This window comes from Kryptolebias marmoratus, linkage group LG16 (genome assembly GCF_001649575.2).
Source record: "Kryptolebias marmoratus isolate JLee-2015 linkage group LG16, ASM164957v2, whole genome shotgun sequence".
NCBI classification, from domain to species: Eukaryota; Metazoa; Chordata; class Actinopteri; order Cyprinodontiformes; family Rivulidae; genus Kryptolebias; species Kryptolebias marmoratus.
The window spans coordinates 18,756,839-18,784,798 of NC_051445.1; the positions used below are offsets into that span (position 1 = coordinate 18,756,839).

At 37.0% G+C, this 27,960-nt stretch overlaps 1 protein-coding gene across 1 annotated transcript in view; it reads right to left on the reverse strand.

Annotated features, from left to right (window-relative positions):
• dnah5 (dynein, axonemal, heavy chain 5) overlaps positions 1-21,332 on the reverse strand; it is a 92,456-nt gene extending 71,124 nt beyond the window's left edge. Inside the window, exons 1-32 of the mRNA XM_025004554.2 lie at positions 21,180-21,332; positions 20,153-20,287; positions 19,284-19,368; positions 18,075-18,235; positions 15,697-15,915; positions 15,458-15,595; positions 14,844-15,020; positions 14,557-14,670; positions 14,325-14,432; positions 12,726-12,848; positions 12,225-12,440; positions 10,025-10,132; positions 9,440-9,525; positions 9,131-9,338; positions 8,908-9,021; positions 8,418-8,624; positions 8,133-8,213; positions 6,933-7,023; positions 6,424-6,569; positions 6,131-6,308; positions 5,711-5,965; positions 5,381-5,577; positions 5,134-5,227; positions 4,591-4,730; positions 4,428-4,504; positions 4,218-4,342; positions 3,901-4,136; positions 2,679-2,897; positions 2,535-2,597; positions 1,951-2,189; positions 621-768; positions 412-504 (exon numbers count right to left, since the gene is read on the reverse strand). Of these exons, the coding sequence (XP_024860322.1) occupies positions 412-504; positions 621-768; positions 1,951-2,189; positions 2,535-2,597; positions 2,679-2,897; positions 3,901-4,136; positions 4,218-4,342; positions 4,428-4,504; positions 4,591-4,730; positions 5,134-5,227; positions 5,381-5,577; positions 5,711-5,965; positions 6,131-6,308; positions 6,424-6,569; positions 6,933-7,023; positions 8,133-8,213; positions 8,418-8,624; positions 8,908-9,021; positions 9,131-9,338; positions 9,440-9,525; positions 10,025-10,132; positions 12,225-12,440; positions 12,726-12,848; positions 14,325-14,432; positions 14,557-14,670; positions 14,844-15,020; positions 15,458-15,595; positions 15,697-15,915; positions 18,075-18,235; positions 19,284-19,368; positions 20,153-20,287; positions 21,180-21,236 (4,638 nt within the window). The 5' untranslated portion in view covers positions 21,237-21,332. The remainder of the gene's footprint in view (positions 1-411; positions 505-620; positions 769-1,950; positions 2,190-2,534; positions 2,598-2,678; positions 2,898-3,900; positions 4,137-4,217; positions 4,343-4,427; positions 4,505-4,590; positions 4,731-5,133; positions 5,228-5,380; positions 5,578-5,710; positions 5,966-6,130; positions 6,309-6,423; positions 6,570-6,932; positions 7,024-8,132; positions 8,214-8,417; positions 8,625-8,907; positions 9,022-9,130; positions 9,339-9,439; positions 9,526-10,024; positions 10,133-12,224; positions 12,441-12,725; positions 12,849-14,324; positions 14,433-14,556; positions 14,671-14,843; positions 15,021-15,457; positions 15,596-15,696; positions 15,916-18,074; positions 18,236-19,283; positions 19,369-20,152; positions 20,288-21,179) is intronic.
• Positions 21,333-27,960: the final 6,628 nt, after the last annotated feature.

The following is a 27,960-nucleotide window of genomic DNA, read 5'->3' on the forward strand; positions in this document are numbered from 1 at the left end:
CAACAACTTTTATTTAACTTTACCAGTTCTGCCAAGAATAGCGGTGAAATATCCAACCAGATTTATGCTAGAAGCTTGTTAATGGCTACAAAAAGTGTGTGGTTGAGATGCAACTTGCTAAGGGACAGTTAAGCAAATATTATGGAGTGAAAATATATATTTGACCCCATCTGTATATTTCTGATCCTGTGTGGATTTCAGAAAATTCACAATAAATTCAAACTGTTCTTGTTTTAAAAGTCACTGAAGTTGTTTGTTGTGTAATCATTAAACCCTCAAAAAAGAATGGTTCAATGAAATTATTACAAGCCCAAAATTACTGACATTTATAGCCATGATGAGTTATTAAAACTTCTGACTTCAACTGTACCATTATTATGCAAAAGTAATAAGCTCTTTCTTTATGCCTACCTCAATCTCTTCTTTAAACTTGAGCAGAGGAGCTTCCATAATGTTACGCAGCTTGAACGTATCAGTTTCCACCTCGAAGGTATGGCTCGTTACCTAGACACAAAAACCAGTTAAATTACAGTCTCTGTTTCTCTAAACAAAAGTAGGCACGTGGGATGACTTTATCTGAACTGGAGACAGACAACAGCAGCCACCCGTGGTTTACTGACCTCAGTAATTCTCTTCCAGTGCCGCGTCATCATAGCTTTGTTAGACATGAGCTCCAACAGGGGGCAGCACTCACTGAATTCATCAATAGTCTTCTTCAGGTCCAGGAAAGCCTGCCACTCCTTAAGAGCACGAGGCAGCTTGCGACATCTTTTAGTTTAGAGAGTGCAATAGTCAATAAACTTAAAGCTACGAGTTCATTGATCGTAGTGTAAAGTTCAAATACTGTAACCTTTGGTAACTAGAGCAATTTAAAATTATATTTTATCAGAAGATCATCAGTTTAACAGGTCAGTTTTAGTAACAGAACTAAAATTACTTGTTGAATTACAAACAACAACCACAAAGCTTCTTGAAAAGAAATAACCACCAACATTTCATTTGTGCATTGTATTAGGTGCGCAAAAAAGACAAAGTGAACTAACTGTGAGAAAGCTGCATGGACAAGGAAAGAGAAAAGAAAGTTGCAGGTAAAAGACTGTGGAAACGTGTTTGAACTAGAGGCAGATTGTGTTTATCTGTTGTAATATTTGGAGTAGAAAATCAAAATAAAATTCATCATATGTGTGCATAATTTTTGAAAATATTAATATAATATAGCACTGTAGACATGGTATTGCTTTGAACCACTTCAGTTTGAGGAAACAGAGTTTATTACTGACTAGATTAACAAACTAATGACGAGCCTGACAGGGGCCAAGACCGAAGCAGATTGCTACCATCTTAAAACCACTCCACTTTCAGAAAATTCATAGCGGTTCATGCGAACATTATATAATAAACCTTTACACTACGATCAGTTTTATTTACATAAAATTATATGGTTATTTGCAAGAGCAAATAGCACTAGTAAGCTGTAGCATTTCTTGTGTGGCCGGAGGCACTTCAAGCAGGAATATCATAATATTTAGACCCAAATTATGTTATGCAGATATTTTGTATCAATATACCCTACTGAAAAAAAGTGAAAAGAGTAATATTGAAAAACAATTTTTAAAGTAATTACATTTGAAAGAATTTTAATATAAGCAGAACAGAGGTCACTCAAAGCAGGGGAAAGCTTATGGAAATTATGTCCCTAATCTTCTTTTCAATTTTTTATTTTCTGAAGTTATTTACATATTTGTTCTACCTCTTTTGCAACATGAATAGTGTGTTCTCACTTCAGGCAGAAAAGCCTTTTGTTGTGTTTGTTTGATGTTTACTAGAGATGCATGATTTATATTTAACCAAATCATTTAACACCAAATCAGCTCAAAAGTGACTAAAACATTTCATCCAGATGTGTTTCAAAAAGACTTTAGAACAAATGTCAAGAAATCGAATTCTAACCTGGTCTGAAAGTCAAGCAGCTCATTATTGACCCTCTCAATGTTGATGTCAGCCCAGAGGATCTCATAGTAACCATTGACTGTTTCAATGACGTTGTTGTAAAGGCCGTACAACTTTTGCAGCAAAGCCAGCTGTTTTTTAATGTCCAACAGCTCAGGATGCTGGGTAACAGGAAGTCCAAACAGCTCCTCTCCTCCAGTGTAAGTGATATACTTCCTGAACAGATTGTCAAATCGATTCTGAAAGATACAACAGCAACAAAACCCATTCACTCACTGCATAATGGCACTAAATATTACATTAATTGTCCTAAGACAGTCATGATTTTCAGCTGTTTCAGACTTTTAATAAAATGAAATTCTGTAAGAATTTACTCCACAGCAGCAGATCTGTCAGTTTTAGTTTGATTTCATTTCATTTTTAGCAAACAGATTATTTCAGCAAACATAATAAGTATTTAAACTTATTTATCATATACCCATTTTTATTACGAAACAAATAATTTACTTAGTCTATATCACAAACACACTGACTGATACTTTAAAAAAAGCAGTCCTGTCAAGCTCATATAGCGTACTACTGACCTGAAACATGATCAGCCTGTCACTGGCATCCTGAGGAGCTAGCCCCACCACCATAGGCCCATCCTGAAACAGAGCGAGAAAAATAAGTTCTTGTCATTTGTGACACAGACCAAGTTTTGCCATTTCAGTCGGGGTTTTTTTAACCTTCTCGTAATCTTGGTAAAAGTGGTGGCAGTCCTCTTGAAATGTTTTCACATTGCTAACAAGTTCTCCTCTGAAGTGTGGCTGCAGGGCAACCAACTCATTCTGCACCTCCACGGTCCTGGACAGCAGCTTTTCCCACGTGTACCGCAGAGTGTCCACCTTATCAACCTCTTCTTTAGCCACTGACAGCTCGTGTTTATGAAGCATAGCATAGGACTCCTGTGAGGAAGGGCAAAATGTACCAATCATGATAGAACTGAATCAAAAAATATCAATTAAATATTGAAATTAATTTTAGCTACACTGCCTCTGATTTAATCTAAAATCTTTTTTCAATGACATACATTAAATGCAGTTAACAAAAAAGAGATAAAACAAAAAACATCAATGTAGTAAACAATAAAAACACCTACATACTATGACAATAACAATAATGCAAAAGCACATTTCTGCATTTGTGCTTACTAGAGATGGGCATTAATATCTGAACATTTGAAGACTAGTTAAAATAGGCAAACTCAAAGAATGAATGTGACTGTCTCATTGTTTTTTTATTTGTTTTGTTTTTCTTACACCAGCACCTGGTAGTGACAGGCCAAGTTTTTTTCATAACCATGCTTTTAGAGTTGGTGTACTTTTTGACACAACACTTACTGCACACCGCACTCCTGGAAAAAAAAAAAAAGAAAAACAACTCCCAGCTATCTATCGTAGCTTATTTAGAAAGGATTATAAAGTGGAAACTATGGTCAAAGGTGAGATCAGCTTTACTGCCAGAATGTGTGCAACCCCTTCCACACTGGTCCATTGGATCGATGAACATGAAGGAATATAAAAATCCACAGCTAGCAGAGAATTAGCAGCAGCACACTTCTCTGTACCCAAAGCCCTGTTCTATTAGAGAGTTTTTCAGCTGCAGGGCCTGGGGTGAATAAATTTTAATTCATTGCAGGTCCCAACCATAAGGACACAGTCATTTTTGAGAGCAAAAACATGAAACGGCCAGTGATCCTGAATCATAAAGCAGCAGCTGAGATTAATGCTTGTTAAGACTGCTTCCTCTTCTTTTTAAACAGCCCACGTGCATACACAGATCTACTTAGTTTTATTTACTTTATTCCCTAAAATCCTTTTCATTATGTGGATTTTTTTGTTTAAAAAAGGAGGTCCAAAAGCTACCACATGATAAAAACAATAAATAAATATCTGATGTTTGATTTACCTCAACTGGCCCAACTAAAAAGTCAATATGGATCTGCTGCTCTCTAATCTCCTTGAGTGCTGCCATAGCAATGCGAATGTCATCCAAGTCTTTGATTTGTCGATTCAGTTTTTTTCCTGCTTCATCAATAAAAGCAAAGATCTGCTCCATCTCGGAGTGATATTTATTGTTACAGTAGAGTCCGTAGTCCACCATCCAATTCTTAGTTTCAGCAGTGAGGGACATCTTTAGGTGAGCTTGAACAAAGAAAAAAACATGAGCAAGTATAGAGATTAGTTTACTTTGTCAAATTTACAATATTTAAAATTTTGTCTTACCTGTAAATAAAGCTAAGGCTCCCACAGTGATGTACTCTGGTTCAGAGTTTATTTCGCGCTCCAGATCTTGATAGAAAAGAATCTGGCTTTCAAACTCTGATAACAAGGGATTCCCCTGGATAAATCTGTAAAAACAAAACAAAAAAAAACAAAACAATGACAGCTGTTTTTAAGAGCGAGACTAAAATTTTACTTTTCAGTGAAAAATACCTCTGCATGGTATCCTCACGGTCTTTTCTCCAAATGTGATGGTAACGACTGAAACGGTCAAGAGCAGAAACTATTTCCTGCGCAAAAACGAAAACCAATGAAGCGTACTTCAAGTGGATTCTGATTTATTCTATCAGTTCTGTAAATATTAAATGTCACTTACCTTCTTGGTAGAGGTGATGGAGGAGCTGAGAACAGACACCAACTTGACTATCTCCTTGTTCTCAGAAACACTCTTGTAGTAATTTCTGGCCTGGAATGGGATGGACTGAATCACAGATGCAGTGTCTGAAATGCTGCCCTCTGGAAAGTTTGGAAGACAGAAAATATGTTTTTTTTAAATAAAATATATACACATAAATAAAGATGTACTGTATTTAAGTTTTATTTTAAAAGCTTCTTTGGATAAGCTCAAGTGTATCTTTTGGTAAATGTCACTTAAAGGACAGTTCTATCTGAATAAAATTTAAAACTATTTTCCTTTCCAAAAACAAATCATGTCACTTCCATCAACACGTCGCTATCTAGTCAGTCAGACATGGCTTTGCTCTACTGAGCTGTGAAATAGAGAGGTCTGATTGAATGTTGTAAAAAAGTACACACAACTCTCAAAAAAAGATTATATGAATAAACGTCAAGCAAGATAAATTTCTTAGTTGTTATACTGTTCATGTTTGGTTCGGTAAGTTGTTTTCTCTCCTCGTACCAGCCACACTCATGTGTGTTGCTGTTCCATCGTCTGATTCACTCTCAGAGCCATCTTGTTTCAAAGCCGCCATTCGTCTTTCATTCATTTTCTTCTACAACACAAAAATCAAATAAAAGGAAAGACATTAGTAATTGTTTGGTTGGCTGCTGGACAGAACCGTCATCAGCCCAGAAAAAACAAAATTTAAATCCATTAGTTACAATTGGGAGAAAAAAAAAGGGGTGCCTTTATCCAATTATTGTACCTTGGAAATTCTGTCTTTACTCCATTGGCTGACTCCTTTGCTCACGCTGACCACACACTCCACAGCCCGGTTCAGAGCCTGCTGGACCTCCTCCAGGGCTGGAACCATGACAATATTAGGTATGGAGAGGGTCACATTGACTCTGAAGATAGCCTGCTGACTACTGCTTTTCCCATGACTGAGTGCATCACTCTCACCTATCAAGGGACCATAATATATTGATGAGCTCAGAATGAAAGAGCAAAACCAAAAGAGAGGTTTGTCATCACATGGATTTACAAAATGACAATGAGTTTCAATTTTAAAGAGTAACATTAAGGCTAGACCCACTAAGAAATGGGATGAGCGATGAAGTATGTATTCGTTTGCGTATCATCTCCAGGGTGTTACGCGTCACCCTGAGCAGGGCATCTACATTGCGATGGTTGAAGTAGGAGAGCAGCTCCTGGGCTTCTTCTTCCATTACTTCCATCAGATTCCTCTTCTTCTTCCTCCTCATCAAGGGAGATGAAGGCCCAACACTAGCAGGAGGGCCCAGTGTGTTTCTAGAGAAGAGACGGCCCTCTGAGTAGTGTTCATCTTCCCCTAAGGAGGCAACATGTTAGATGTGAACAACAACTTCAGAAAAGTTTGTGTTGATGAGTTGGAGAATTGTATTTATAGAATATGTATTTTAAAGTTTTAATTTGGATCAAATTTAAATAACTTGGTGTGGGATTTGAAACATCCTATACTAGAACAAGATACAACCTTCAGCGTTAAGGTGGTCTGTGGTCTTTTTCTCAGTGCTGCTTTCTTCCTCAACCTTCTCCTCCTCCTCTTTATGACTGTGGTCAAACTCCATCAGCATGTTGATCAGTTCATTGGCAGCCTCCTCCACAAGTGCGCTCTTAATGTGGAGAGTCTGAGCTTGTTTAATACACAGGTCCTAGACACACATGTGAGATTGTAACTAAGAAGGTGACTTCACTGTAGTAAAATTATAACTGCACAATGATAAGGTTTTTCTCTTATGGAAACAAATGTCATTAGTATTTATTTACCTTGGTTGTTTTAACAAATTCATCACAGGTGACTGGATCGTCCTCTGGTAGAACACACAGTGTGGATCCACTCATCTCCTGAAGTACTGCATCTATTCTAAACTCCACCAAGTCATTCACTCTGTCCATCAACAGCTCCAAATCGACTGAAGACACAGAGGATCAAGAGAAAGAAAGAATGTCTCTGTAGAGTCTCAGTCATGCAGGACATGGAAAACCTTAAGAGTTTTAAAGAATGCAACTAGACTTCTTTTCTTGTTGGTTTAAGATGTTTCACTTCTCATCCAAAAAGCTTTCTCAATTCAAAGACAGAGAGGGGCAGAAGGAAAATGAAAGAAAAAAAATGGCTATCAAAGACAACCATGGTGGTAAAAAAGGAGAATTCTCTGTTTGTAAGGACACAATACATTCAATAATGTAAACTTCTCCATATGCTGCCAATGCTGACTTGCAGAATGTCTTACGTGTCAGCATACGAGGCATCGATCTGACTTCGAGTTTTTGCTTACCCAATGCTTTGTCAATGCAGCTTAGATATTTATCTATATTCAGAGATGTCCAGTTTAGGAAGGTCAAACCTGGCTGTATAGATTCATCCACCTGTAAAGCAAGTGACATATTTGTGCTTTGTTTAAATCCTACAACACAAAAACTAGTATATGATCACAATAATATAATAAAGTATATAATAAAGATTGAGAAAGTAAATCTCATTTGTTAAGTTCACCTACAATAAATAATTTGACAACCATAAATTACCAGAAACAGAAAATTAAAGAAAATTCACTAATTTGTGTGTTTGCTTCTGTTTAAATGTGCCACCAATTATATCAGAGGTTTAAACTAAAATCATTTTACATTAAAAAAATAAAAAATGAGTTATAGCACTTTTGATCAAATATTAAAAGTAATGTTGGCTGTGGTGACCATCTTGAATTGGGTTGACTCTAAAAGTTAATCAGTTGTAGAGGTACATTCAATGGATACTTTCTGAGAGTTTAAAATCCATTCAGTGATTTATGAGATATTTTGCTAACAATTAAAGACAAGCGCATGAGCAAACACACAGGCAGTTACATTATCTCATGCCTTTCATGGCAGCAAGCAATAAATAAAACAGATACTGAGGGTATTAATTAGAACCAGAAAATAATTAACATTGTATGGAAAGAAAAAAAACTGAATGACTTAAACCAAGGGTGGCCAATCCTGGTCCTGCAGGGCCACTATCCTGCATGTTTTCCTTGTTTCTCTGCTCCAACACACCTGATTCAGTGGTTAAATCACCTCTTCATGTTCTGCAGACGCCTGTTAAACCCCCCTTGATTCAAATCAGGTGTGTTGGAGCAGAGAAACAAGTAAAACATGCAGGATAGTGGCCCTCGAGGACCAGGGTTGCCCACCCCTGACTTAAACCATGTTCATGTAGCAAACTGAATATAGGACTAACAACTGAAAGTATGTTCTTTGAATCTTTAGAGCTTTATATTACTATTGAGTATTTAAAATTAATAAAACTATGGGTAACTATAACTTGCATTAGGCTAATTACAAAAGGACCCTAACTGAAAAATAAAAATATCAAACTAAATCATCAAATAAAAGTAGCTTTATCATTAATTACATTATTATTTAGCATGTTATGGAAACCCTAAATAATGTTCAATACAACTGCTTTTCAGTGACACTTGAATTTTATTGCTTCTCACCTTAGCAACATGCGGCATAGCCAGCTGTTCAAAAGCAGTCTGAATCTTGGCTCGTACTCTGGTGTTCTCACTCAGCATTAGCTGTGAAACAGGATAGACATGAATACAGGTGTTCTTTGCAGGACTTTTTCCCTACTGTCCTAAAGTCTTGCTCTCAGTTTTAGTCACTTACTAGCTGAGACGGAGCATTATTTTACATAACACAAATTTGGTAGACAAATGGATAAACAAACAGACGGACAGACAGGCATACATATAAAACCGTAAGTTAGAATATATATCCACCTGTAACTTATCATAGTTTTTCTTCAGTACAATCTGCTTCTGCTGCAACAGCGCAGCAAAGGGAGGGATCTCCAAGTTCATTTGTGTCATGCAGTCTGCCTCCCTGATTTGGGTCAGTATCTCTGGGTCAAAGTTCACAAACAGTTGCCCAGTTTCTGGAGACCTGACCAAGAGTGAGGCCTGCAGGCCTGCCCTGGCATCCTCCATCTGTACACGACATACAGAGATAGAATGGGAAATTTTAGTGCAGTGTTGTCAGCAAACAAATGAAAACAGAAATCAAAGAGAGAGTTGGAAAAAAAACATGCATATAAAGAGTAATATTAGTGCTGAAAAGCAATGATTGATTACACATTCACACAAACACTGATTCATGCATGCTGTATATAATGAGACCATAAATACTCATACATACAACTATGTCATTTTTACTGCCTCATTCTGTTTTAATTTATTTCCTAATCTCCATTCTTCGCTCTCTTTACTGTACCTTTGTCATCCAGCTGTGATGGTAAAGTATTTCATACTCCAACAGGACCCTTGCTACCCTGTTAAAGTTCTTGATAATTTTCTTAGCATCAGGTGTAGAAAGAACGTCTGGATGCTACACAAGGATAGAACAGATTATAAAAGTTGAAAGAAAATATTCCTGTGGATATACAAAACCAAAACCTAAGTCCAGGCAAACTGTATAGTCATAAATTCAGTAGAACCTCTTGAAAGAGATCCATGGGACCCTGGATTCGTCTGTACAGTTGCCGAGCCCACATGATGCGACCCGCCACTGGTGGCATGTCCCTGCCAATGGGTGGGTCCGTTTTCTGTTTCATGTAAATGCGAGAAACCATTTCGATGTCGTGGCCATAATTCTGGAAAATGCTCTGATACTTTTCGCCAATGCCAAGATCAGGAATGCCCAGTCTGTTTTCGTAGATCAAGAAAGACAGGTAGTTAGATTTCAGAGTTTTTGAAAATAGACACCAAAAAAAAAAAGAAAAATACACAAACAATAATAGGCCTACCTTTCAAAGTTTTTCAGCACATTTAAAGCTCTTTCTGTATTTTGAATCTTTTCAAATGTGTTATCCATGAAACTCTTCAGCTGGTTCTGGACATACAAACACCAGAAAGAGAAATATTTACTAAAATTACTAAAAAAAAAAACCCCTCTATCAGCATACCTGAACTCCATCCCACCCTAAATTAAATATGAATATGTAGTGCATGTACTGAGCTTGACGGTCTTAAATTTATCTTATATCGTCAAAATTCTCACAAAAGACAAACCTGCATGTTGTAAAGCTGTTTAATCAAAGTATGCATTGTTTTAGTCTCTCCAGAGGGGGTTTCCAGAAAAGAGGTTTAGCAAACCCTGAGCTGACTGATGAAAAGTGATTTATATAAATCCCCCCCTGGCATCAGATATTATGAAGTAATTCAGTACAGACAGAGTACAGAAACCAGGGATCTACCTGTAGCAAATTTTTCTGCTTACCAACAGATTTTGTATACTAATACGCACAGTACAATTAGTACGACTATAACCTTTTATGCTTTATAGACCATATAAACTACTTGTAGTTTTTTTGTGTCTGCACTTAACTTACATGGAGCTCAGAGGTGCTTTTGCAGAATTCCTCATAGTCGACATCAAAATCAGTTCTTCTGTGGTCTAGGAAACTGTAATGCTTTTTCTTTATATTCATTACAATAGCCTGTGAAACACAAACATTCAGTTTAAAACATGAATGCACAAGTTATTTTATAAAAATGTATTCAGGTTTAGAACAAATAACTCAAGACATTTTGCAATGTTTTTTGTTCTGAATCTGAACTTCCATCAAGACTGTTCCAACTAAAATTAATCAATAACCTAATTTTAAGCAATTTCCAGCAGTTTGTTAGAACTGTGGAACTGTGTATTAGGTTGTTTATTCATGTGAGAAATACAACAACCATAGTCTGGGAGTTTATCAAGAGTAAAAACAAAATGAAATGAAAACACCACATTTTACAGCATACTAAGAGTTATAGTTCCACAGCAAAGCTAACTGTCAGGGTCTTTAAAAGGAGAGTTCTCCAGTCTCCTTTAATCCAGCTCCTAAATCATGAAACAGCAGAAGGGAGTAAAGTATGAAAACTAGGAAGCAAGCAAAATGTTTATTTTAATAAACTTTTGTTTATTTGGGAATTACCGTAAATGAGAACCGAAAAAAATGAAAATGCATGGATCATGTACATAAGGTAACAGTGAAAACTTTATTGAGCAGGAAATGATTGGTAAAATCTCTCAAAAGAATTAGTGACTTCAAAATTAGCTGTAGCTTATTTCAGTTTTGGAATGCATTGTGCACCAGTTGTATGAGTAAGAGTTTAAAAGAGTGATACAAATATATAAAAAGCAAAAACATAATACAAAAGCATGTATTAGTGGATGTGTGTGGGTGAATGTCAACACATTATATAAAGGAAATTATGTATATATTACAGAAAATTTAAAAAGGTGCTATATAATTGTGAACCATACATGTATCTTGAAGCAGAATGAGGAACTTTAAAAGCTATTTTTTATAGTTTTAGTTGTTGTTATCCACATCTAACTATAGTGAACGTCCATATAACCTTCTCACATTAAGCCCCAATGAGAACACATGTCATGACAGCTCATCACATACTGTGACAAACGTAGCAGTCCAGTATTGTACTGGACTGCTATCTCAGATAAAATAGATCATACTGAAATTATTGATGCAAACTGCAATAATGGATGTAAATGTTAAAGTTTTAAGGTTAAACTTAGAAGTAGGAAAAAATAGCAATTTGATGACGTGTGTGTGGCTAATAATGTGGCTATGATAATAAAAAAAAGCTATTGTAAGAACAAAATTAGTAAGTTGGATATACTAATTAAACTGCAATGACACAAGCACTAAAATAAGAGGAACACAAATGAAACAATCTTTCAGAAATTTGATAAATAGTTATTTGTTCATGTTCCATGCAGTTAGTATTCTCATTAGATATGTAAGGGGGGATAGTTCATAGACAATGAGAAAGCACTGCAAGTTGCCGACTTTAAAAATGAAAATGATCCATGCAGTGATAAAAGCTGGAGACCACAGTGAGACATTACCTCCCATTTCACCTGCATTTCTGCAGTCTGTACATCCAGAGAAGCAGAAACACACAGACATGTTGCATCAATATACCCTCAGGGGATGGGAAAACACAGATTACAGGCAATACTGCATGTTCATATACCTCATGTATTAGTTTATCATTCAAAACAGTCTTATTCTAAAAACAGAATGAACTTTTTGCTTAACAAGAAACCAGGGAACAAAAACAATCATCTGTCACTGTGATATTTGACTGGAGCTCTCTGTCAATGCTGGCCAAATATAAATGTCTACTACAAATACATATTTTACTACTTATTACTCATCAATATATCCACTTCATTGGATCTCCTGATTTGGAAATGATCTGTTTATCACAATAAATGTACGTAAATGTCAGAACAGGTTTCAAAGAAAACCCAACATAACACAGTACAGTTAAAGTGTTTCTACATTTTTGGTTGTATTATTTACATGGGAGATCCAAAACCTATCTTAAAGTCTTAATTGGTGTAAAAGGTTTCAATTAGCCATTATGAAGAACTTCAAACACCACTTAATGGAAGGAAAACTACAGTCCTATGCAATTACACTTAGGTTGGCTAGCTGGTAGTTTGATCAGTGGTTGATGAACTGAATGTCTGTGTTGTGAAAATGTCTTAACAGTATAATGCAACAATTTACTTACCTGAAACCTGGTGGCCACGGTTTCCAGCCCTTCAATCTTGGAATCCTGCAGAGCAGAGTAGGTGGACATGGTGTCGAACATTTCCAGTATCTTATTGAGACGCTGCTGGAAGGCATCAAACTTCCCAAAAATGTACATCTCGCTGAAGTCAAACTGTCTCTCTGAGGGCCTTTGTTCCAGCTTCTCCTTGGTTTTATGGAAACAACGCTGGTACTCCTGAGACACAGTTTGACAAGCTTCAGTCATTTTCATCCAACAACACTATGATAATTCAATGACTTTTTATGGAACATTTAAGGCCGACATTCTTTAGGATTCTTTAAAATTACCCACATAAAAAAGTAATATCTGTTTCGTCACAATGTCTAGATATTCATGAGTAGAGTTATCTTTGCTTGAAAAAAACAATACCTTGTGACAAAGAAAACAGCAAAAAAAAACAAATAAATAAACGGATTAGATTATGGATGACATATTCCTTCATTAAGTGTTAGGTCGTACCTGATTTAGGCGAATTGCAGCTTTGATTTTATCAGCAACAACTTGCTGAGGTTGATCCCACAGTGAATTAGAACCTTTATTAGTGATGTATGCCTTACAGGCAGTGATCATCTGGTTTGTTACCTGGAGGTATAACAGAGTTGTTAATTGTGAGTGATTGAGAAAATTATCATTATGAACACAGCTGCCAAAATGTAAAAGTGGAAATTTGTTCAGCTTCTTAAACAGCCATTAAAACTTTTTAATATGTGCTTTGTGTTCACATCTGTTATTTCACGAATACTGCAAAGCCTGTAATTTGTAACATTTGATATATTTTTCTGTCAGGAGATAAAATCTAATCAATAGTCACTTACTGCGGCATCATAAACAGCTGCTCTGACATTAAAAAAAATTGTAAATGTCTGTGATTTGTTATAGGCAATGGTACTTCATATTGGTGTGTAAATACTTATAAACACAGAGGAAAATAATAATATACAGAACGATTTTGATTTTGTGTAATTGGCACTGGCCGGCCATTACATCTCTTCAATGATCCAACTTAGTCATCTGACACAGGAATGTAAACTAAGTGGTGAATGCTTTTTGATACAATAACATCCTTTAATAGCTTTTGAATGTCTTGTGTGTCCAAATTTACATGTCCATGAGAGTGGCAACCTGTAAAGTACTCTCAAAAGATGAACACCATACAAGAGGGGGTGAAGTGGAACCAAGAGGCTCATAAACTGAAGCCTTGTTCTCACGACTCTGGAGATTAAAAAAATAAATAAAATATGCATTTATCCTGCTGTATTTGCATCACCACTTTATTCACAAACTTGAGTTTTTGGTGCAAAAACCTGATATTTTAAAAAAGAAAATGCTTCACTTTACTAAGTGGAGATTTTTAATCACATTATTTCCAGTGGGTTCGTGTAGACGGAAGATACAGAGCTTTAAAAAAAGGAAATAAAATGGTGTAGCAGCCTATTCTGGGCATGACCACTATCACTTTGTGATCCAGAAACCAAAACAATTAAACTGTTTTTACTGTGGGTCTGTCCTGATCTTATTGACATTATATTTTATATGCTGATATAAATAATAATTGAAAGAAAACTGTAAATAGTTTCCAAAAAACGAAACTTAAAAACAAGTTTTGGGAGCATCTTTAGTCAAACAACACGTTCTTTCTCTGTATTTTGATATGTGGTTACTGTGGATGTTCTCACCACCGAGGGGTGCAGCATGAGTGCTTCTGCAATTTTGTTGGAATGCGTGGTCAGGGAAAAAAATACTAATGCAAAAATAAATAAATTAAAAGATATCTGGAGTAGTGTAGATAGGGTCTAAGTGCTCTGGACAAAACTGTAAAGACTTAGTTAAAAAGTATTGTAATGTTTCTGAGATTGACCAAAGTATTTCACATGAAATTGTATGAACTTGTGAAAAAAAAGCTCAAAGTTTAAAGACTAATTCTAATTAACATTTATTACTTCTGTGTTAACCTGAAGAGGAAATGTAACTATAAGCCAACACTTTGTCCAATTTTAAATTATATTTTGTAGTCTAACATTGACATATCCTGTTAGATAAAAGCCTAAAGTACAGTACCTTAACAAAAAGAGATGTGATTTTTTCTGATGTGTTGTAGTAGCGAGAAATACTGTGAATCATCTTGATTGCATTAATCAAACCTGGAATTGCATCAACCATTGATACCTGGAGAAAAAAAAAAAAAAAAAAAAGTTTATTTTTTACTATAACAAATCAACAAGATTCAACAAGGTTACGGAACATTTGGATAATTTTAATACAACAGACAGTGTTTTGTTTTTTATCTTACAGGGTCACTGTTGTAGAGAGGATCACAAAACTTCTCCAGGCTGTAGAGGTACTTGACATTGTCTTTGGCCTCATTGGCTGCATCAGTGATCCTTGTGTCTAGCTCCCGCCATGACTGAAAAAATATTGCATTTTAAAATAGCACTTCATAATGCAGAACATTACAGAGTAAAAAAAAAATACTTTCATTTTAATTTACTTGGCAGAATGAGTCATTTGGAGCAGCAAAAAATAATGAAATGTTGTACATGTGCTGCCACCACTATGATGAATGGAAGTCATTCTGACCTTAATAAGTTTAGATTTGGCCATCAAGAGCACACCAAGTACAGCTCTGACATTAGGGCTTTTCAGCTGGTCCAGAAGATAGTTGAAGCGGGACATCCGTTTCTTCCAGTGGTCCAGCTCAGCCCGAGGGCCGAGGTCATCAGCCTCCTTTCTAAGCTGGTCACTCTCAGCTAAAACCTGTACATAGGTACATGCTCACATACTATATGATTTGTAGTTGATTGATTTGTATCACTACAGTAAGCATAACTTATCAGGAGAGGTTATTATTGTAGTCAAACAACCCTGCCCGGTGAACTTCAAATTAAAGTGTCCTCATTCAAAATGAGCAGATGTTTGTACATGTTTTTTTTTTTTACTGTTATATGCATATAAACACATTTTATTTGCTTGACTGTAAGCTGAGCATATATTTCAAACCCTGTCTGTTCCAACATTGACATTTTTTTACATATACTTGATGTGTTCAGTTTTAGTTAAAAGCAACTCAAGCAAACATAAAACAAAAAACATTTTTCATTTTGAAATCTGAATGCAAGCTGTTCAGCACAACAGAAAAGGCATACAAGCTTGAGCATTCAATGACAATGATGATGCAACGACGAATATCTTACTTGTTCTATCTGTTTGATCCAAACTTTCATGCAGGCCTCCATGTTTTCAGTGGTTTCTGTGCTGCTGGCTGCAGCCTTGTAGTCTGCTGGGCTTTTGAGCATGCGCAAGTCGAATGTATCACACTCCTTCAGGGTGACCTGAAAGCAAACCACAACAGGATTTACTCTGAGCTGCTGCACGCATAGTTTTTCTTTTTGATTTATTTGCATTTACTCATAAAGTAGCTTATATTTCTTACCTTTTCCTGTAGGCTCTCCTGTGCACCGGTCAGAACTGACACAAAGCTTTCGAGTGAGGTTATGAACTCCTGTTTTACAGCCTGGGCCTGGGGGGTGGCCAGCTCTCCCCAACCATGGTTCATTTTCCTCAGGGTGGGGATAAAGACGTCTGAGAGCAACTGCTCCACGCTTTTTAACAGACCCACATCTGTTGTGTCCAGCATGTTGAAATTCACATCCTACAAAAAAAAAAAAAAGCACACATTATGTAAGCAAAAAGCAGTACTTTAATGCATATAAATAGCAAAGTAAATCATGAGAATTAGTTTCAGAACTGGCAGGGACTGTAGGTATGTGTTAGAAATTCTCATAAAACTTAGTTCAGATTCAGACTGAGGCTGAAATTGAATATTTCAGGCTCTACAACACCTGTAGAGCTGCTGCTGGTTTACAGTGAAGAGCCAAACCTATAGCATCAGGTTTCACTATTTTAAAATGAGAGCGATAACCACAGGAGAACATTCAGGGGATTTCTCTACATTATCTAGAAATATTCCCAAATTGTGAGACACCCTATCTATATTTTTTAGTGTTGTCAAAGATGATAAATGAACTATGAGTGGTTGAGAAAATTATCATGATAAACACAGCTGTCAAAATGTAAAAGTGGAAATTTGTTCTGCTTCTTTAACACAGTTAATGAAACGTTTAAAATTTGGATTGCATTAACATGTTATTTTACAAATACTGTAAAGCCTGTAATTTGTTAAATACGAAAAATATGACAACTTTTACCAATAAACAGGAAAAATATACAAGTTTATGTATGGAGACGTGAATAAATGCACAAATTTGAATTTAGTCAGATTTGTATTTTCTTTTTCCTGTTTCTTTTTTCTATTATTTTCATTTCTAGAAACTGACCACCCTTATACTAATCATCATGGTGTTAAACTTTTGCCAGCTATTTTGTTATTTAAATTTGAATTGACCAGACTTCATGAATAAATCTCTTTTGTATAGTGGTCCTGAGCAACACAGCATCTGAGAACTTTGAGATGTAGTTACATGTAGCTGCCTCTTGGCCAGGACTCCCTTGAATAAGAGGTTCTTAATCTCAATGAGACTTTGCTTGTTAAGTAAACATTAAATAATAATAATAATAATAATAATAATAATAATAATAATAATAATAATAATAATAATAATAATAAACCTACAGGAAAAGCTACAAAACACCAGTGAGTCATAAGCACAAGTACAGATGTCATAGTGTTTGTTGGTGGACTTTTTTAGTTAGACTTAAATTCAGTTTAGAGGTTTGTTCATTACGGTTTTTTTTTATTTTTTTTATTCTCCCTAATTCAGAATTAATTTCTCATCCCGAGTTTGCCACTCACCACCTGCTCCCAGTTAGCTCACTGGTATCCACTTTCCGATTCACCCTCAGCTCATTATTTTTCTATTAGTAAAGCTCCAGTTTACCAGTTTCTGCCATATTGATTTTCATGTGCATTTGGTTAAAGTGATTATAGCAGGTTTGTTACACATGATGATTCAATGGAACTGGTCCAGCCAGTGCTACAACATAAATATTAAATTTAAATCAAGATATTACGGTTACTATTTTTGTTCAAAAATATATAAAAACTATAAACCCATTTGGATAGTCTCTGAAGCTCCTTTACCTCGACACAAATACATATGTGTGCTCTCCATTTGGCTTCTTATACTGTGGCTTGTAGCAAACATGACCTGTTATCTGTAGTGGTGATTAGCGTTGCTGTCAACAGCAGGAGGGCAGAACTGCCTGTGATACCAGAAAGATATCGATGAACTCCCCTGCTGTCCCACTTCAAACAAAAGAAGCATTCACGGACCCTATTTATCATACAAATAGGAAATTACTGTAAAGCAGATGGCAAACAAACATTGTAAAATTATCTTTTTCCCCAGCGAATTAGCTGTTTGTTTGAAAAGAAAAAAGTTACAGATTTTAAGAGACTATAAAGCATGGCATATTTTACTCTCAGCTGTGTAGAAGCATCATGACTGAAAAACGCAGGTCATGTTGAGCTGCTGAATGATGTGGTTGACCTGCAAGCCAAAGAAATTTTAGAACAGCTAAATAATGAAATATAATTCAGTTCTTGCTGTAAGTTATACAGTTTAGAGGCTAAATAAAAAATATAATTTTAGCTGATGTTTTTTCCAAGCCAAATCTCACTCTGCACAGTCACAGTTAAATCCATTTGAAATAGATCGCTTCATTTTTCAAGGCTAAGGATCTATTAATTGATTAGTCTTTATTTAACATCCCAATCAGCTCTCTCTCATTAAAGAAAAAAAAACAGATAATGACTTTCTGCTTTTATCAAACCGGGACAAAATGACTCACTCTGTGTATGTTCTCAGAGGTTATTGCCTTCAAAGTGTTGGCTCTGGTGAAGAAGACACAAACTCCGGTCAATGCCACATCTCTGCCATCTGTCACAAACACTTTCTTGTTTTGACCAGTCTGCTGGGACTCTAGCTGGGAGGGTGTTGAAGCTACAGCTGCTGAAATAAATAATTAAATATTAAAATATGATAGCCAACACTGACTTCAGATTAGCATGGAGCCCGCAAGTTGCCATGGGTTAAAACAAAATCAGAGGTCATAAAAATCAGATTCCTTAATTTAAGATGATGGTTTGCTATTTGTTTCCTTAATTTATGTAATCAGTGAGCTCAGATTTACAAACAGACATCATTCTGTTTGAAAACAGGCAATGGATAATTGTTCGGGTTCAGTAAGTTGTACATTTTTTACTTCCAGGATCAGTAACTTTGAAACAAACCATCAAATCATTGTTACTCCGCAAAAATCACCTAGTAGAACATACGCTACAACCCGGTTTATTCAAAACAACCCTAACAGAAACAAACACGTGAATTCAACATGTTTTTCACCTGTGATCACACGAACATGTTAAAAAGGGTTCCAAACTAACATAGGAAACAAGTAAAACACGTTTCAGATAATTTATCAAGTTTTCACAGGGTTTCTATACAGGAAGTCAAACTCAATGAATTGTTAAAATAGTAACAGAGGAAAAGAGTTCTCCATAATTTTACAAATGCACAAGTTTCTAATTTAACTGTTAGAATGACACTAATGGGAGAAATAAATGTTTGATTCATAAATGTCTGATGTGATTTAAGCGAAAGACAGTTCTCTAATAACGTTACTAAATATTATAGCTGTATGTTTGTAGATGTCTCTAAACCTTCAATTTATTTCCAGTGTTATATTTCCTTCTGTTTCTTCCTCACACAGAAAACAAAATCTGTGCACAAAAATTTACTAAACTGAAGAAACAGATTCCTTTGAGCTCTTGTTTTATTTTGCCCACTGGCACCTGCATAGCTCCATAAATTAGTGTTACTTGTACACTTTTAGTACTTAGAATAGTCTTTTCATCAATGTTTGACTACTTTTTTTGACAAGTTTATCATCCCTGACAAATATTTCCATGAAAGAGAGAACTTGAATTTGATATGGAGAATCTAGACAGTCAACGCGTTTCATTCATTTATGAATATATTGTAAATTATTTCATGTTACCTTCTTCAGTCGGCTCAGAGTCCTGATAGTAAAACATGAGGTGTGGGAGACCGTCGGCCACAAAGAACTGCTCCATACGGCCAATCTAAGGCAGGTGGGGAAAAAACATTTGAAAAAAGTCAGTGTTTGGGCTTTAAAAGGTCTCAATGTAAAATTAACAACCTGAACTTAAAAGACATTAAAATGAATTAGAAACAATCAAAATACTCATATGTCCTGAAAAATCACTGTAAGAAGATGTAATTTATATATTTTAGTGAAGAAAATGAAGTAAAATTACATCTGTAATGTGTCACATAATTAAGAGTACTAAATAAGTACATAAATATTGTGTGAAAATCAATGAATTATCAATATACAATACACAAAGTTTACTCTATTGTACTTGAGTAAATGATTATTATTCATAAAATTTAATTATAGCCACAAAGTTTTACTTCATTGAAGTGATTCTTATTTTCCTCTTCAAACTGAGTGGTCCATTTGTAAAACTTTTTAAAGCAGAAAAAAACTTTTTAACTGCTTAAGACAACTTTCAAAACTGTTGGTAAATTTCTGAATAAATGATTAACCTTTTAGCTGCACTGTATAAACTGTGATGCTAAATTAGCAAAACAATGAATAAGATCTTTATATGTAAGCATAAAAATAGAAAAATGATTAAAAGTATTTGTAAAAATTCAAACACCATGAGTAGGAACCATGCCAGAAGAGGATATTTAAATTAACTACAAGAGCTCTACAGTTGTAAGTGTACTTTGTGACATCTCACCATTGTGTAAAGGCTACAACCTACTTACCCACCCCACCAAATTTTAAGGCAGCTGTAGTTTTCCAATATAAACATAGAAATGTGTATCAAAAATTACTTGATTCCCCTCCAGTATGGCATCTTCCACATCAGCCTTCTCCTGTCCCAGACATGAGGCCACGATACTGAGGATGTAGTCATGTCTTCCATCTAGCTGGGCACGCTTAGCCTCACGCTCCTCCTTTAACTTTTGCTAAACAAAATGTACACACAATGTTAATGAATTACCTAGCATAGAAGCAAATAACCAGTGTAACGCAGAACCATAGACATATAGAGTCTGCATGCAACCACCTGATGTTGATTAATTACTGCCTTAAAGAAATTTAACACACTAAATTGGCTGAAATAACCCCTTCCCATGATTGGAGCATGAAAAACAAGTCACAATCAAAATATATACAATTATAAATTTGAGTTACTTCAGCTAAGTAACACAACATAAAAGGAAAAAAAGGTGTATTGTTAAGCCCTTTGTAGCTGAGGTTAAAATTTGCTACTGTAAACAAGTTCAAACCAACAATACAGACAGAATGCATTGAATTGACAACACTGGAAGAAATACACAAATGCACCAACCAACAGCAGCATCCTTCAGTGAGAGGCACAGACACATACACACACACACATGCACACACACACACACATCCATGTCTAGTCATTTGCATTATACAGATGCAGAGGGCAGCAGAGACAGACTCATGTTATAACAGTAACAACATTAAAAAGCTTTCAGAGGCAAACAAAGCTGCATCCAGAGATAAGCTGCTGTGAGTCCCTATAATAAACAAACTGTCGCTTTTGGAATTAAAGTGAAAACTGCTGTAAAAAAACAAAAAACAAAAACAAAACAACAACAATAAGACAGTTTAGCATCTACCATAAATGCAGCTACTTCTGATCCAACTATCTGGAGGACAAAAGTAACACCAACTGACCAATTAAACATTGTCAACAACTTTTGTTTGTATTATTTCACACGACACAGTAGTAAATTAAACAGCTTAAAATTACGTGATAAAAAGGTGGAAAGATCATCAAATGACGGCACAGGAAAAACACCAGGACTGCATGAATTCTCTTACCCGGATGACCTTGGAAACAATTTGTCTCCAGAGATGCTTTTTAAACATCTGCGACATGACAGCTCCTTGCCTCAGTAAGTCGCCTCTCCAATATCTTTCTCTATAACCCGTGCTATCGCTTTCTCATCTGCATGTGCACTCTCACCCTCGAAGGGTTAGGCCTATTAAGTTGTCAGCGGAGACTATCCAGCCATCTGGGCTGCAGCTATACCTGTTCTACATTTAATGGCCATTCCAGTCAGAAGTCTGAGTTTTCCACCAGCTGGGGACAGGACAGAAATGAATCCATATGCAGAGAAAAATCTGGAGTGTTACATTTGAGTGTTAATGCATGCTTGTGCTTCACGCACGCGCACAACACAGAGACACACACAAACTCAGGTAAATACAGCCAAACATGTCCAACCAAGATTTGAAGTTCCAGTCTTATGTTTAGTACTTGGGAATACGAATTTTATGCGTTGTAATTTCAACATTCTGTCAAATTCTTACTTTACAAGAACTTCCCTCGTCTTGTTATCAATTTAGAAATCGCAGCCTCTCTGGATTAACTGTTTCAGAATCATCTAATGTGGCTGTATAGGGATTTTTTTTGAGCCCGCAGGTATGTCTTACCTGGTGTTAATTTTTAGAATAATCAAAATAAAATATTTTCCAATTTCTTGCTGGTTGAGCTGAAACAGTGCCTTTCATGCCAGCGTTTTAGACTAAGAAAAGTTAAGGTTGTAGCTGTTTTGGTCAAACCTTGTAAATGACGTGTTGTGCAGTTTTATACAAGATCCCACATGATCTGTTAGTCCTGGGGTTATTAAAGTACATTTATCTAACTCCCTATCTATCTGCGTTCTACCAGACACACGACACAAACGCAGCAGCTAATTAATGATGAATTACATTTGACCAAAGTAAATAATCAAGTAGCCAAGTTGTCTGTAACACCAGAACTCTTGGGTCACCTTACCTTGTTTTGATAGTCTGGTTTAAAATGCAGCATAGTCGTCAGCGGCCTGTTAGACTGACACCTCCTTTCATAATATCCCAGCCTCCTAATTGACTTTGCTTTTCATGGCATTAGAGAATTACAGCTTCAAACAAAGAAGACACCACAGAGAACAAGTGGCTTTACTAACACTTTGTGAGCAATCAGCCTTTCGCGTTCGCCATGCGAGAAAGGTTAGTGCCCTGAAATTATGAGAGCGTTGCTCCCAAAAGGGTACTGCTAACTAGATAATGTGGTGTTGGATGACAACCTGTCAGCAAGGTAATTATCAAGGTCCTGCTCTCACCTTACCAGTCTATTACCACAACAGGATGGAGGGACATGGAGGACGAGGCAGGAGCATTGTTCAGATCTGCACTGAATTACAGCTTGGATGGAAAACGTCCTCACATTGAATCTCTTAAAGAGTAAGTTTGCTGCAAGCACACACAAATAAATTGAATAATGCACGAGTGATGAAGGGTTATTGATTCTTAATGAAATATGTATACCACTTAACAGTTTTCCTACTGCATGCCCTCTGCTTACTGAAAATACCAGATTCTAAAGACACCTAAATAAATATTGCACAAAAAATATTTATCTGCTGAGTTTTCCCATGACCTAACTTGTTTTGGTTTTTTTTTTGCTTGTTCCTTTTGACTTTTCAGTCTCTTCTTATACACACACCAAAACAAGAGTAAAGACTGATGCAGGCCCGAGTCGACACTGCAGCGCAGTATCACCACCTTGTGTTTCACACGGAGCAAAAAAAGACGAAACAGATGTACGACGAAGAGCCAAGCTGCTCAATAACGCTAACTTACATCATTTGCTACGTTACCAAAGTGGCTCTTGTTCAGAAAAAATAAGTTAAACTTTTGCTCATTCAAGCTAGTTAAAAATTGAGAATTTCCTTTCATAAAGAACAGGCCTGTATTTCCTAAGCTAAAAAAAAGAAAGAAAAAAAAAGCACAGAGATTCCATTTCTCAGCATTAAGAGAATTCAAACAGCTCTTACCATGGCTGCCACTTAGCTACTTCTGCTCATTTCAGAAAAGCCTATTTGTGTGGCCCCTCGGTGTAGTCTATGGGCTTTGTGCTGCTAATTAGCTTAAACGACTGCACCTGTTGATATAAGGAATCCCTGGTGTGTCTTTCAGTGAGATGACCGCACATAGTGCTTGCCATTATGCCCATGGTTATCCTGCTTGGGTTTTCTTTCTATTATTAATTCTTTAATTATAAAACCCTTACTGTGTTCGATTTTTTCCCCCCCTGCTGCCGTTGCACTCAGGTCTTTCAAAAAGCTTATAGCAACAAGTGACACTACAGAGATAAACATCCTCATCCGCATCACAGGCTTGGTTGTTTCTTTAAACTTGGGTTGACGGTTCAGTCCTCAGCAGAGTTAATTTTTTTTTCTTCCTCATAATGCTTTTTAAATTTTTACAAGCCAACAAATCAGTATATTAGACATAGAGCCACAGCGCAGAGTGTTGTTTATGCCAAGAGTCACAGCTTATGAGTAATTATCACCCGCTGCTGAATGTGAAGAGGTGGTAATGTCTCTGTGTGTGTGTGTGTGCGTGCGTGCGTGTGTGTGTGTTTATTTGTCTGTTTATTAGCAAAAAATCTCCTAAACCACTGGACATATTTTTTAATGAAACTTTCAGAAAGTAGTAATTCTGTGTGCATCTACAACTGATTAACTTTTGGAGTCCACCCAATTCAAGATGGCTGCCACAGCCAACTGACCACTGGATGCACAACAATGGCTATGACTCAGTCCGTTTTACAAGCATTGAGCTTAAATGTGGTGTGGCAGTAGCTGAGAGTCATTTGCAACACACACTCTGAGTGCTACAAATGGTGTGATATCTTTTCCTAAAACCTTGGCATTACCCATTAGTGTCAACCCTGTTTGTCTGTTAGCAAAATATCTTGTGAACCACAAGATGGGAAGAATCCTTGGATATCTGTCTGTAACTGATTAATTTTTGGAGTCACCGGACTTTAAGGTGGCCGCCATGGCTAATTGACATTAGCCAAAACAGAAATGGCTCTAACCCAGTCAATTTTACAAATTTTGAGCTGAATTTTGGTGTACACATACTGTACTCTGAGAGCTAACGCATCACAACGACATTTACAAGATTTGACCAAAACCGGCCACAACTCTGTTTACAGTGACTGTTTAGATCTTCTGAAGTGGGGCACTGTGAAAGGCTACGTGTTATATCTCACCTGCCGTCAACATCTCTTTAAACAAGCTCAGTTTGGGGAAATAATGTTAACTTTTAAATGGACTGACGCTCAAATGGCTGGTTCAAGCGGGGCCGAGACCAAACGCAGACTGCTACTGTCTTAGAACAACTCCAACCTCACCAGAATCACAGCTGTTCATGCAAACACCATTTTACAAATCTTTACATTGCCATCACTTTTGAATGTCATATGTTTATTTAGGTAGAATTGTACGATCACGTGTGACAGGAAATAGTTGCACTTCCTGCGCAACTTGTGGCACTGCTGCAGGAATCATGTGATATTTCTGCTGGAATACCTGCTCACATTTGGGCCCTGGTAGAAAATGGGGTCATAAAGGGATGACAACAGATGACCAGCATCAAACACACACGGTCAAAGGCTTCCAACTCGGGATAATAAATCCCAAAGGCTTTTATTGTGGCATCCAACAGAGGTGATGCACAGCTCTGCCCGCGTGAATCCGACAGTCAACTGTATATTAAAGTAATTATTGGAAAGCTTTGCATCAAATATTGGTTTGGTCATCAATTTTTCACAGTGCCACGATTGATTTTTCTGCGGCGGACCGGCTGGTTGTGAGCTGCCGTGAAACAAGAGCGTGACTGTAAATTATGAATGAGAAGCCAGGATCCTAAAAGAGAATACAAAGGCCAAGATGAAGAAAGGGCTCTGTTTTCAAAACAAACAAACCAAAAAAAAATGTTACAGTAAAGATGCTGTTCAAAATGGCACACAACCAAATAAAATACTGAGCTTGCATCATTTTTCTCTTTATGAATTATTAAGTTTGGGCTGCATTTAGGTGTAATTACAATACATGAAAAAATAAAACAACAACTATATCAATTATCTCCGCAGTCTGAAGCAGCTAAAGGCTGCTTTAGCTGAAGTGGGTAAGTGGAATCAAAACCCACAGGAAGACAGACAGATACCATTAAAGTTGTCTGTATTTGGTCTGACCACAGAGTGCCGAGAAGTCTTTTCTAATACTTTCTGTCCTTTTGATCAACAGTGTGCAAACAAACCACAGACATTCAGTCAGATGGTATGTAGTGAATGGAGCTGACTGTCTGTGTAAGAATGCAGTGGCCTCCAACTCTTGTAACCTAGTCAGTCAAGACAACACTCTTTAAGTAATGTTTTTTTTCTCCATAACCCTGTGATACTACACAGGTGAAACTTTTATATGCTAAAAAAATGATTAATCTGGCAGGAATGTTTAAAATGACGTCATGATTCGGAGTGAAGTGGGCTTTCAAAACAGACTGTTTGTTGTGACAATGACAGAATTCAACAATAACTAAAAAAAAAGTGCATTTTCGGCAAAGATGCAGCGTGAATGCTGAGTGCTGGATGACTGTGCCGACGTTTGTTGAAGAAACTGAGTTGATGAAGTTACAACAAGCAGGACAGAGGCTAAAATGAGCCGAACGCAAAGCTGAAAACTCAAAGAAGCAGGACGCAAACAAGCAGAGCACCAGCTAAAACCTACAAGTGGAACAGCAGCTAAAACAAGTCAAATCAGAAAAACCAAAAAGTTAAAAGAAGCAGAATGGTAGTTAAAAGGTCAAAGTGGCAGAACAGCAGCTAAAAGTAGCATAAGGGGATAAAAATAGAGAACACATGCTGACGCAGATTTTAAAAAGAATAATGTTTTTAAAAGAATTGAGGAGATCTCAGTGTATTTCGATGGGGAATTGTATTTAAAATAAAGTTAAATATTCTGAAAAGTATGAAAGTTTTAAAAACCGAAAGGCATAACACACTACTCCTGACTGAGCTGATATTTTTGATATGTGAATAGTTAAAATTGCACAAAGTATGTGGAAGGTAGTTTGGTTGCAAAAAAAAAACATGTGGAAGAAACTATATACAGGAAACCAAGTACCAGTGAGTGAAAGCAAGCTCTTCAGCTGTGTTCTTCTCTTCTTGCACCATCCAGCATTCAGAGCGAGGCCGGGCGGCAAATCATTTCAGAAACTTCCTGACATCTAGTGGGCCGAGGCTCATAACACAACCAACACAGACTGCAGTGTGTGAGGCGACATGTCGGCCTCTGCTCTCTGACACCAGCCTGCTGCTGCTGCTGCTGAAGTCATTCTCACAGCAATTATCAAAAAGCCCGTCAGGGATTAGAAGTTGTAAATGAAGTGCAGATTCATTTCATCAGGGTGTATAAAGTGACAGGAAACTTCTGAGATGAGGTTGCAACTAAATTCCTCAAGTGAGGCAACACAGCTTTGGTCTGTGCTCGATGCATGTGTCCCATATTTAGTTTAAAACACCATCAGCCTTTTTTAGTGAGACTTTTACCCTGGCCAAACAAAATCTGCTCTGTACCCTGTCCAGGACGGTGCAGAAGCCTTTGATTAGCCATCTGTCTGGTAATCTTGCCGGCCTGTTTTACTTAAATATATTACACTGCCATGAAAAGATGCCATTTGCCATGTTTTATTTGCCAAATGTTTTACACTGTGATCCACTTTTCTTTTCATATTGAAACCTTACAGACCTAGATATATACTTCGCAGTAAGGAGAGATTTTTCTGCTAACAAAAAGCAACACCACGGCATTATTCTAGTTATAAATGTTTAAGGCTCCCACCTGTATCTCCTTGAGGGTCTCGGCGGACACGGACGGCTGGCTGGGCCTGCTCCTGTAGCTGACTTTAGTGTTCCGAGAGCTGCTGAAGGACATGGCGTCAACATTCCTCTTTGGAGCCCCAAATTAACTTTAAACACCTGGTATGAGTTGTTTTATTTTTTCTTTCTTTCTTTCTCGGTTTTTGAGATTTGCTGAGATTTGGCCGAGGCCTGAACCCTCCCTCCACTAACTTGCGTTGTTAGTAGTTTCCATGGTAACGACTCATGAGTTACCGGTTGGAAGGGGGTTTGGTCGCTGCTGCCTTTATTATTTTTATCCCCACTTCCACTCTTTTCTTTAATCTTTTATTATACATTTTTAACACGTCGAATATATGTGAGTCTACACCAGAGAATGAATTTGAATGAATATGTGTGTGTGTGTGTGTGTGTGTATGAACTTGCTGACCCTACCTCGGTGCGTTTCACGGAGCCGACCACAAGATGGCGGCAGAGTACCGATCTGTGGCTCGGGGAGGGCGCCGCAGCTGTTCGGGAGAACTGGGTTAGGTTTGTGGGGCAAATGACCTCATACTGTAGCATCATCTTCATCAGCAGGGGAGGGTGAACTCATCCCTCTCGTTCACTTTGCACGTTGTCGCCTAAGTCATAATTATATGTGGATAATGGAGCCCGAACCGTTTATAAGACAATATAATTGTCTCATTGGGACTTTTTTTTTCTTCTTCTGGCAGGAATTTTAACAAATTGTAGCCTGTAGTTAATAGACGAGAGAAGAGGGGGTAGCACTACAAAGAAAAGACGCAGGACCGTCCATGGCTGTCATTAGGACACATCTGCCCGAACATCTGGGCTTTACAGGCATATAAAGACCGTGACACCCACGCCTGCAGCCCCGCATCAGTACCACCGGGGGGGGGGGGGGGG